Source organism: Phacochoerus africanus, chromosome X (assembly GCF_016906955.1).
Source record: "Phacochoerus africanus isolate WHEZ1 chromosome X, ROS_Pafr_v1, whole genome shotgun sequence".
Taxonomy (NCBI): Eukaryota; Metazoa; Chordata; class Mammalia; order Artiodactyla; family Suidae; genus Phacochoerus; species Phacochoerus africanus.
Genome location: NC_062560.1, coordinates 30,855,284 through 30,867,921, shown reverse-complemented (window position 1 = coordinate 30,867,921; position 12,638 = coordinate 30,855,284). Strand labels below are relative to the sequence as shown.

At 35.2% G+C, this 12,638-nt stretch overlaps 1 protein-coding gene across 6 annotated transcripts in view; it reads left to right on the top strand.

Moving 5' to 3' along the window:
- Positions 1-12,638, top strand: part of DMD (dystrophin) — a 2,144,556-nt gene that overhangs the window by 618,179 nt on the left and 1,513,739 nt on the right. For all 6 annotated transcript variants that reach the window (XM_047764837.1, XM_047764839.1, XM_047764840.1 and 3 more), the window contains one exon: positions 10,033-10,208. In XM_047764837.1, coding sequence (XP_047620793.1) covers positions 10,033-10,208 — 176 coding nt within the window. The remainder of the gene's footprint in view (positions 1-10,032; positions 10,209-12,638) is intronic.

Below are 12,638 nucleotides of genomic sequence, written 5' to 3'. Positions count from 1 at the left end.
GAAGATAGAGCCATAAGGATCAGGGTAGAGGCAAGCTTGAATTGTTTCTCAAAGCTGGTCTTTAGTAACTGCAGAACTGGTTCTGACAGTCCTCCTTCTTCATCAAGTAGTTCTTCCATTTTTGGGGGGTTTTAGTTCTGCAGAAAGGCTCAAAGATATTGTTATGTATATTCCATGAGGAGGAACCAGGACCCTGCCTTAAGGCTGCACTATTGTCTCTTGACTGCTTCTCCCTGGTCTCTGCACCCCTCCCTTCCCTGAGGAGCTGCTGCCTCAGGGAAGATCATGGAGGCTGAAGCTTCTTCCCTAAAAATAAGAAATGGAGGACACAGAACAGCTTGTGTACCCAGGAGCCTCACAGGGCCCTGCGGGTTACATTCCTCAGTGCTGCCTGAAATGGGGAGAATGGAGACCTAGCAATGTAGTACTTAAATATGCTCATTCTGTGGAATGCTATTTCTGTGCATCTTATCAAAATCTTACTGATTTGATTATCCTAGTTGGTAAAAAAGAAAAGAAAAACAGCAAAAATAAAATCCTAGATGCCTTACATATTTATTTTTTAATTATTGAAGTATGATTGATTTGTCTTATTTTTAATAGCTTAAGAGTTATGAGACTGCCACCTATGACAAATTACTTCTCCTCCTATCTTTGAACTTTCCAAAATCTATGATAAAACGGTACTAGGTTTAGTTTGTATAATTCTTTATAAAATTATGCCCAACATATATTGCAATATGTATCTCTCTACTTGCTCACTAGGATGCAATGAGGATAAAATGAAGTCATAGACATGAAAGCATTTTGAGAATTTTTTTTTTTTGTCTTTTGTCCTTTTAAGGCTGCACCTGCGGCATATGGAAGTTCCCAGGTTAGGGGTCTAATCAGAGCTGTTACTGCTGGCCTACACCAGAGCGACAGCAATGCCAGATCTGAGCAGCGTCTGTGACCTACACTACAGCTCATTGCAACGCTGGATCCTTAACCTACTAAGCAAGGCCAGGGATGGAACCCTCAACTTCATGGTTCTTAGTGGGATTTGTTTCCACTGCACCACGATGGGAACTCCCAAATTTTTTTCTGGATATGCAAGGCATACTGTTTAGTGAGTCTGGAGGATTTATTGTAGTTTACTATGATTTTTTAAAAAAAATTATTTTTAAATAGTTATACTTTCATGTACCAGACCAGAAGCAGATAAATGGACTTTATATTAGCAAGTTGCTTCCTAGGACACTAACCTTGAGCCTTTCTTAAACTCATGTCTCAGTTTTCACTCATCTGGTTTTCCCCAAAATGCACTATAATAGGCCCAATTCAAATCGTTGGGGGCGGGGGGTGGGGGGGTGAGGGGGTTCTGAAGAAGATACAAAGGAAGCTACTCAGAGAAAGCAGTACTGATAGGAGACAGAGTGAATAAAGAAATAGTATCTTATGACTAAGGAAAAAAAACATTGGTTTTCTTTCTTAGTATCAGATCGAACTTGATCAAAATTACATAAGAATTCCAAGAATGTTGAGGATAAGGTTGTGACTTTGAAGAACAAAGCTCACTTGTTTGCACATTTTCTAGCATGTTTGTTGCAGGGGTGGGGGGGTGGGGGGGTGGAGAATAGTCCCATTAATGACACAAGAGACTTTTAAAAATACTTTTAAATAATTGGTATAAAGAATGAGCAAAGTTCTGTAATGGTTAAAATCCCATAGTATATAGGAATTGTGACTGAGATGACAAGGTATCTAATTGAGCTCATACAAAGAACATCGTGTGCCTGAAATTTTGACTGCTATTCAGGTCAAGGCTTTGAGGGATTTTGACCTTATAAAACAGTACCATGGCAAGAGATCAAAACATGAAAAAAATCAACTGTGAGGGCTGCTTTCTTGCCTTTCAAAGTCAAGTTTGGCATGAATAAATACCTAGACAGGAGCTGAGGATGCTTAAGTTGATGAGAAGGCAAACTAAGAAAATAGGAATACTCTTTCCAAAAGGTAAAAAGCATAATAACCCTTGCTAAGTGGATGCTTAAAATGAGGAAAGATAACAAATGAAATACAACCTGAATTGACTTATTTAAATACTTAAATGACCCTATGTTTCCTCCAGATTTTTTTTATAAATGTGCCTATTGAAATTTACACAGTTTTTTTTTCTAAATACCATAACCCTGATGGACATATTTATATTTTGGTTATAAGTCAGGAATACAAAATCAGAAATTCATTATAATTAATATTTTAAATTTAAAGTAATTTAAAGGATTTGAAATATCACTTTCCCCCATTTAACTGAAATCATAATATACTGTGGAAAGGGGATATTATTCATTTGCTTTATAATTTATTCTAGTAATTTATGGTGTACTTAGCACCAGGTGTTTGATGTAAGAATATATCTATCTAGATAAGTGTAGAAGTTCTGTAGTCTTCTGATTTTTTTTAACAGAGCAAATTATCTTTGCCAGAAATAAGGAACATTCTGTATCTCATATAAGTTCATAGATTTTATTCCCATTTCATCAATATTTTGTTATACTCCTAATGGCCATTTTTATAATGTTCTGAAACATGAGCACAAATATCTTACAGATAAAATTAGTATATTTAGAATTCCCCTGCCCTGAACATGAGAGTACATATTTATGCTGTGTATATCTCTGTCTGTACTCATGGATTCCCAAATAGAGAAAGTGATTATTATGCATGAATATATCTGTTCTACATTATTTATGTCCTGCTGAGAGTTGGAAAAGTCTTGCCAGACATGTGTATAATGTAAAACATGGTTGAAAATTATAAGCTAGTGTTCTTCGTAATAGCAGAAATGCAAATAGAGAGATGCAAAAAGCATTAAGATGAAAATTTCTGTATTTGCCTTTCTTTTCTGAGTTCATTCTTATGTTTTAGAGATCTCTATTTTCACTCTCCATAAAATATTTTACATGCACGTTTTAACTGTACCCATTCTCAAAGCATTATTATTGATACATGAAATGTAGTTACAATTGGTTTGCTTTTCATCTTTTTGCCAATGATTTTAATTAAAAATACTCTAAGGCTTTTCAGTTGACAGCTCTTTTCAGTGGTTCCTGAAATCTCTCCAAGTCTAATCAGCTTGTTGCCCATTAAAAAAAAATAGTGGTTTTATAAAACTAGAATTAAAATAAAATTTCCTCACTTCTTTTAGGTTTTTATCTTATTTAATTCATGGACTAACCATGTTGAATTTTAGAGCATCTTTTGGTTAATTGCTTAGGTTAAAGGTTTTATTAGAAAATTTCAAAGTTATAACTCAAATAACCTTGGGAATTAACTGTATCCTTTTGCTACCTTCAACTAAGGTAGATGTTTGAGAATGGGCCTTGTGTGCATCAGTGCAATTGGTTTAATGTAAATTCATTTATCTACAACAGCATAAAATGTTATAGGCACTGAAGATATAAGAGACTAGAGCTGAATTAACTGTTGGAACCTCTCATGCCTTATTTATAAAATGAAAATTTTGGTCTAGGAAAATCTCTGTAGTGTTCTTCCAGTTTTAAATGTTTATGGTGCATTTATCTTTGCTTGAAATTTTATAAGAAACTCTGAAGTAATTAGTGAAGAAATTCTATCTCCACTATATAAATCTCAGAATCAGCTGGAAGATGATAATAAAAATAAATTTTCTTCCTATTCAAAGACTGACTTCTGAAATGGTTACATTTCACTAATCATGAGTATGTAATTAAAATACCATGAAGATAAAAAATACTCAGCATCTCTATGATAAATTTATTGCCTACTGACAAGAAATGAAGTAACACATCATCAAAAATACAAGTTTTTTTTTTTTCTGTTTGCTTGCTTAATCTGCATCCCTAGGTAATATGAGAAAAAGAATGTACATATATGTATGACTGGGTCACTATGCTGTATAGCTGAAATTGACTCAACACTGTAAATCAACTATACCCTAATAAAAAATAAATTAAAAAAAATGCAGTTCCCATTGTGGTGCAGTAGAAACAAATCCCGACTGTGAACCATGAAGTTTCAGGTTTGATCCCTGGCTTTTGCTCAGTGGGTTAAGGATCCGGCATTGCGTGAGCTATGGTGTAGGTCACAGACGTGGGTGGGATCTGGCATTGCTGTGGCTCTGGTGTAGGCCGGCAGCTGTAGCTCCGATTCAACCCCTAGCCTGGGAGCCTCCATATGCCTCAGGTGCAGCCCTAAAAAGCAAAAAAATAAGGTGTTCCATTAGTTCATGTCAGCTGGTGTGTGTAGAGGATGGTCAGGCAGGTCAGGAAAAATAAATGTCATCACTTGTTGAATTTTTTGCAGATGCAGTTAATTCACACAGTTGTTCAAATTCTGTGTTTAATATATATCCTGAAACCAACATGTATCTCTTTCTTCCTGACAGTTTGTACAAAAGAGGATTTGAAGTGAGAGACAAAATACATAAAGAGTTTCACGGAATAAATCTTCTTAATTATATAATATTTTATTTCAAATAGAATAACTTCTTTTATGATATCTTCTGAGTATTGACTTTAATTATGCCTGTGATCCTAATGTCAGTATCTATTCAAGTTATGTCGCCTAATTATCAGTATCAAAACAGGCCAGGAATTGACATTAAAATTTAGTTACCAAGCTACTCTCATGAGCTAGAGTACTCCTTGTATGCTCCACCTAGCTATGGTAATTCCTCTGCATTTGTTCATGAAATAGAGCATTTTATAGCCTTTTGATTAATAACCCAGCTTCCTTTGTGAGCCCCTGAACTTTTACCCCAGGTTTCTCACAGGGTTCAGCACATAAATCCTTTCTGCTGCTTAGAATTGTAAATCCTCACACTGTCATCAAGTATTTGTGCTTTGTGCTACCATGCCTCTGCAGATAGTTTGAAGCCTGGCTACCAATTAGCAGCTAAATCTGTCCCTGTGATTATGCAGTATGTTTTAAACTATAGAACTGCAATCACTTCATACCCATTAAAAATCAGTGATCAGTAGTTTCCATTGTGGCTCAGCGGTAACAAACCCGACTAGTATCCATGAGGACGCAGATTCAGTGCCTAGACCCGCTCAGTGGGTTAAGGATCCTGTGTTGCTGTGAGCTGTGGTGTAACTCACAGACATGGCTCAGATCTGGCATTGCTGTGGCTGTGGTGTAGGCCCACAGCAGCAGCTTGGATTCAGCCCTTAGCCTGGGAATGTACATATGCTGCAGGTGCAGTCCTAAAAAAAAAGAAAAAAGAAAAAAATCAGTTATCACTGTAAACTTATATATGTATAAACAACACAATGAAAAACTTTGATTGGAGTTCCCATCGTGGCTCAGTAGTTAATGAATCCAACTAGGAACCATGAGGTTGTGGGTTCGATCCCTGGCCTTGCTCAGTGGGTTAAGGATCTGGTGTTGCCGTGAGCTGTGGTGTAGGTCACAGATGTGGCTCGGCTGGAGTTGCTGTGGCTCTGGAGTGGGCCGGTGGCCACAGCTGCAATTAGAACCCTAGCTTGGGCACCTCCATATGCTGCAGGAACGGCCCTAGAAAAGACAAAATAAAACTTTGATCCATACTTGTCAACCTTGTTGTACTTTTTAAAAATTCAGGTGTTTTCCATGTGTTTGATTTTGCATAGATTTAATTACAGTTTATCAAGAACTAAATGGCATTAAAATATTGTCATTTGCCATTGTGTCTATCTTCATTCTTCTTCTGACTTTATGGATGTGTGGGTATACAAACACATACTTACCCAGTTATACCACTTAAAGGAAAGTCTCCGTTCAGAAATCTGAACAGGTGTAGCAGCAAGTAAACAGCTACTAAGAGTTGGGTCAAGGTACAAGCAGCTTTGGATTTATAGCTCTGCTTTGCAACTTAAAGTTGAATCTACCTGAATTGTTTACCTCCCATCTATAAAATGGGAATAAGATTAGCACTTATTTTAGGGTCATTGTGAGGTAATGACAACTACCCGTCATACTGTTTTGAATACTTTATTTTTTTCTTTTTATGGCCACACCTGTGGCATGTGGAAGTTCCCAGGCCAGGAGGTGAATAGGAGCTGCAGCTGTGGCATATAACACAGCCGTGGCAACACCAGATCTGAGCCACATGTGCTACCTATACCCCGGCTTGTGGCAATGTGGGGTCTTTGTGTGTGTGTGTGTGTGTGTGTGTGTGTGTGTGTGTGTGTGTGTGTGTGTGTGTGTGTGTGTCTTTTTAGGGCTTTACCCATGGCATATGGAAATTCCCAGTCTAGGGGTTGAATCAGAGCTGCAGCTGTCAGCCTGTGCCACAGCCACAGCAATGCCAGATCCGAGCCACATCTACAACCTACACCACAGCTCACGGCAACACCAGATCTTTAATGCACAAAGTAAGGTCAGGAGTCAAACATGTGTCTTCATGGATACTAGTCAGGTTTTGTTATTGCTGAGCCATGACAGGAACTGCCCTATTTTGAGTATTTTAAATAAAAACACCTAGCATAATGCTGGGCACAAGCAAAAAGCTCCATAACAGGTAGCTATTATTATAAGTATTTTAATAATAATAAAGATAATAAGATAAATTAGGTAACTGATTTTTTATAAGTTGAATCTCTTTTAGTAAGTTTTTAAAAATATTGAAACAGTAGAGTGTCTTACAATGCTAGAAATAGAAATCTCTAACTTCAAGAACTTACAAAGCCAAGATTATTTAAATAATTATGTGGAAAATTAAAAGGTGCAATTAAGAATATTGGCCAAAATGAAAGAAAAATACTAGCACAAAGTAAATTAAAATGTAAGAACAGGTGGAAAATACCCATGAGAAACTGGACACAATGGTGGAAAAGGTGAAAAAGGTTTCCTTTCATTTAGACCCTTTTATATTCTTTAAATATGCTTAAATATACATGTAGTTCCTTTCCAAAATGTGCATTTTTAAACGAATGGAAGAGGAAATAGAAAGGTTTTGATTGAGAATAGTATGGTTTTTCTAGACCTACCCAGATTACACAACTTTACTACAAGAAGATGTCCAAGCTAGAACTATTAAGATACTGGACAAATGCTCTTTCTCATTTTCTAAAAATGGGGAAAATGTAAGGTTTGGAAATTAGCATATATAATCTTTGAGTAAGATGGTTCAGTGTAGAAAAATTGCTGAATTTTCTCTGAATGTTTTAGTGGTTATTACTAATATGTTTCAACAGAACACTTATTATGTTCAAACATTACATAATTTAATTCTTGAAGCCAGGACAGGCTACATATTTTGTGGGACTCGGTACAGAATGAATATGCAGGGATTCTTATCCAAAAGTTATTAAGAATTTCAAGAGGGTGATGGCAGAGCATGAAATCAAGTATGAAGTCCTTTTGAGTGAGGGGACATGAGTGACTGTATAAGTTGCACGCCTATGAAACAGGCCTAGTTTGCAATGCCCTTGTGAGAAATGTATTATCATTGCTATTTTACATATGAGGAAAAGAAATCAAAGCTCTGAGGGAGTAACTAACCTATATCAAACGTTACAGGATTTGAACCATAGACCTGCTGTTCTATGGCTTGATTCAGAGACCTTCACTTTTAATCAATCTAAGAAGAACTAGCTTTCAAACCTAAAGACAAATAATTATAAACTAATTCTTTTTCATTTTTCCTGGCTAGTTAACTCACAGATCAAGGGAGTTGTATTAAAAGCAAATATATTTTATTTCATGAAGACATTTGAAAGTTATTTCCAATATATTCATATCAAAATGGAGAAAGACTGGGTAAGAGTTTAGTTATGTAGATTCAAAAGTTTGTTGAATATAGCTCATATTACATTATATTCTAATTTTGACCCTGCCCTATTCAATATTTTTATTACAGCATTAAGTCATTCTTATCAGATTTTCAGGTGTCTTTAATGTATGTGGATGATATAATTCCAAAGATACTTCGTGATGATAGACTTAAAAGAACAATTCGAAAAAAAATAAAGCTTCGAAAAATTTCTCTCCTTAAAAGATAGCAACATTTTGCAGAAAATGTTTTATTGTGGAAAGTTGGAGAATAGAAATAATACAGAAATAAATACTCCCAATAGAAACTGTTTGTCCTTTCTCTGCCAAAAAATAACTACCAGTTTATATCTTGCCTTGTTTACTCAGTACTATAATGTAAACATTTTCCAGTGACATCAAAGATATTTGAAACATGTACTATCATTTATTTAAGCCGTCACCTATTGACATTAGACTATTTCTAACATTTTACTGTTAAACAATCCTTTGAACAGGGTTAAATATTATATGCAGCCTATAGCATCAAAATAAATTTAAATGGTAAGATTCTGACTGAGGCCAATTTGGTTTTTTAACATTTGAAAAGAAACTTCTTTGATAACTATGTGTTCAGTGTATATCTTTATTTTGCATATTTATATTTTTCATATGGAACTCATCTTGTCTCACAATTATTTGTATGGTTGTCACCTTCACTACCATACTATGAGATCCCTAAAAACAGAGGTTCCATTGTATTCATTTCTGGATGTCATATAATGATACATATTGAATAGATGTTAGAATTTAATTGAAACACTGTGGTTCAGCTGCTAAATAACTTATGTAATTTTAGATTGCTTTAATTGAATATGGTGTCCAAAGCCAGGAAATAGAGGTGTTGGAGCATCAGTCAGATTTAATCTAGTTCTAGCAAACACCTGGTATTATAAAACCAGGAAGTAAGATTTATCAGTTATGATTATCAAGCTTCAAGCCATTAAGACTGTCAGGTAGAAACAAAACACCTTACTCTGTGTTGGTTCAGGGCTCAAAACAAATTTTAAATAAATGAAGTCATAATAATACAGGCTTCCATTGGGTATAAAGATTTCTGCCAATGGGAAAATTTGTTGCCATACTTAGGAAGAAATTGTCTGCTCCTGGGAGGAGTGAATCCTGTATTAAGAAGGAGGTTATACACAATGACTTCCATAATTACTTCTTGTCTATATTTGTAATGATTCTAACACATAATTAAATGTTTACAGTCAGTAACTAAAAACCATGGGGAAATTTAGCATATGACCAATTTTCTGAAAAATTTGGATTACTAGAAGAGTAGTCATGAACATCACAAAAGTTAACTTTTTAGTCCTAATAGCAGGAGGACTGTGAGACAGAATTGGTGGTAAAGGCAGAAGGGTGTTTTTTATGCGACTTAATCTAGTCTGTTAATGCCTACGTACTGAGAACAATGTTCCCTCGTAACTTGGGTCACAAATCATATTATCCCAAAGACTAATGATTTATATCTAAAAAAATGCTTTTTAAGTCTAAACACAAAGTTAATGTGATTCTAAACTAAGAAGAATCAAATGCTAACTCTGAATGCTCAAAAATTTTAACATATTCACTAATTTAAATCAAACAAGAGTGATGTGATTTCTAGCATTTGAGTAACATTCAGTTTAAATGTATTTCTGCACTAATAGGCACTTTATGTTAACACTTTTACTAAAATTTCAAAGGATATTCCCCTTATTTGATTAAAAGTTTTATATTACACAATTCAAAGCATTTTATATAAAAATTGTAGACTATAAATAGTCACCATATATGATAATCAAAGATCCATTCAACAAATTATTTAATAATCATGTATAATGTGCCAGGTAATGGAATTGGTGCTGGGATACCTTAGGAAAATCTATGTTAGTATTGTAATCACTTTTAAACAGCATGTCTAATTAAATGTCAGAATGACACCCTAAGTTTTGCTCCTTTGCCCCCTTTATTTCCCATAGTTGACCATATTAAAGAGGCACTAAATTTATTTCTGGTTTTGAGATTACTTTCCTTTGTGATTTCAGTCAACACAACTTAAGTCAGATAAAACAACTTGATTTGGGTTCAATATGGTGCTATTTTGATCTGAAGGTCAATTTACCAACAAGCGGGAACAGTTTCTCATTATTTTCCTTCACCACTCCGAGCAGTCTTTACTGAAGTCTTTCAAGCAACGTGTGACCTCTGTTTCAATACTTCTTGCAGATTTCACAGGCTGTCACCACCACTCAGCCATCACTAACACAGACAACTGTAATGGAAACGGTAACCATGGTGACCACGAGGGAACAAATTCTGGTAAAGCATGCCCAAGAGGAACTTCCACCACCACCTCCTCAAAAGAAGAGGCAGATTATTGTGGATTCTGAAATTAGGAAAAGGTGAGAGGCTTTTACTCCTGTCTTTATCCTCAAGATAAGCATAATTGTTAAGCAGGAAAACACATTTACAGCTGCTTTGATGGCAGTGTTTTTACTTAAAAAGTATTTCCAAAAGCCTCGGATGCCTATAATGTCAGGTCAGTTAGTGAGAAAAATTATTAAGTAAGTTTTAAAATTTTCCCAAGAAATCTCTTTCCCAATAAAAACTGAATGCTTAATACTATTTTCTAGTTTGAAAGAAAAAAACCACAAGTGATGAACTGCCATAGACACATTATTTTTTAATTATCAAGAGCCTGCTTGCTCAGTGCCTACTTTTGCATTAAATGCCTTTTTCCAGTAATGAAAAGGACATTTTCATGAAGAGAAGTACACCTATAATAGAGAAGATCCATTCTGTTAGTTTATGAGAACACGATGTTTCAATCTGCACATCCTAAATCAGGAGTAATTACAGAACAGATTTCCTGTTCTTTGATATCTTGGAGGTGTTATATTTTTTAACTGATCTCTTTGTGGATATTCTCAACTAGACATTGTAGATAAGTTAGGTATTATGTAAATCAGTAGGTATATTAAAAGGATGGGAATAAAATGTCAAATGCAAAAGCTAGCATGAAAATCATAAAAAAATACAATTTCCTTTTTGTGCCAATTATTATAATTCTAAGATTAAGAAAGAACATTAAAATCCATCTTACATTTCTAAGCCGTGTTCATTTGGGAACACATGGAACACTTGACATTAGAATATATGTATACAAGCATAGGGAAGCATGAGAAGAATACTTGCCTAAAAAGAGCATGTCAGATGTTCAGGCAAAGAAAGAAACACCTAGAGAAGTTTTTAAATACATTATTTGGGACTTCCAAAACTTCCCTGTTAATCCATGACTTATAACCTACTTTCACGATTCCACCATCAGCCATAGGGCCTCTCTCCCCCATGGGTGTTGCTTGGATGAGTGAACCTTCTGGTCTAGGGCTCAGCAAACTGAGGCCTGGAGGCTCATCCAGCCTGCTGCTTGTTTTTGTATGGCTTGTGAGCTAAGAACTGTTTTTACGTTTTCATATGCATGAAAAATAATCAAAGTAAAAATATTTCATGACACCTGCAATTAATTTGAAATTCAAAGGTCAGTGTCCACAAATATGGTTTTATAAAAACAAAGTCAAAACCATTCAAATATGCATCATCTTTGGTTGCTTTCACATCACAAAGGCAGGGTTGCGTAGTTGTCACAGAGATTGTATGACACACAAACCCCAAATTATTTATTCTCTACCCCCTTATACCAAAAGTTTGCCGAGCCTCGTTTCAGACAAATTGTTCTCAAAATCTTTGAATATCGGCATTCTATTTGGGGCAACAAGTTACAAGAACTCTGCTCATGATAGTCGTTCAAATTTTAGCATTCATTGATGGAGAAAGAATGTGATAGCAAAAATAAATCAGTAAATCTCTTAATGAATTTGCTTTTCATTAATCCTTATAGCATGGCTATTAATTTGATGCCTTGTTAAATATATGTCTACAGACAATGCCTAGTGGACACATGGATTTATGGACCCTTTCCAACAACCTAACAGCACTCCAATAATTTTCCAAGCAGTGCAACATGGAAACCTAGTTGACTTACCCTCTATGTGTTCAGGACCCTCCTAATACAGATATTAACAGAGCAAGTTGATTCATACCAATCTCTTCCTTCAAAAGCTTATTCTTGGCTCCTGTTTGGAGACTGTATTTGGTTAGGGAAAAAAGTGTGTTCTGAGCACTTTTGTTTGTTTGTTTTCAAGATAGTGTGACTAGTGGTGAAATATTTTGTCTCCTAATTTCTGTTTGTATCATATGCTCTCAGCAGTTTTTTTAAGTGCCTGAAATGAGATGTCCAATTGGGAACATAAAGAGTATATTACTTAAATAAAATCTAACACTTATTGATGATTTTATTATGTACTCAGCACTAGATTAAATGCTTTATCTGCATAGCTCATTTATTCTTCCCACTAACCCTACAAAATAGATACGGGCTATTATTACTATCACACATAGCTTCAGAGTGCCTTAGACAGGATTTCAGCAGAGGTAACCTGACTTGGGAACCTAGGTCATGTAGTAAAAGGTTTTCTAGTAGGTGAATGACAAAGGTGATCTAATGTCTTGATTTGCCTGAATCATCTTACATTATACCTTTTGTCCCAGCATAATTACATAAAGCACCAACTTTTACTCTTCAATATGTCCTGATTTGGACAGTACAATAACATAGACATTCTGTAAAAGCCTCTAGATTGATAAATTTAGACTGAACAAAGACAGCAATGAGCAAACATTTAGGAGCAATTACATTCAGTTAGTGATAATTGTCTGCAGAATGGAATTTGGTTAAAATATTATAATGGTTCCAGAGGCATCATACAAACATG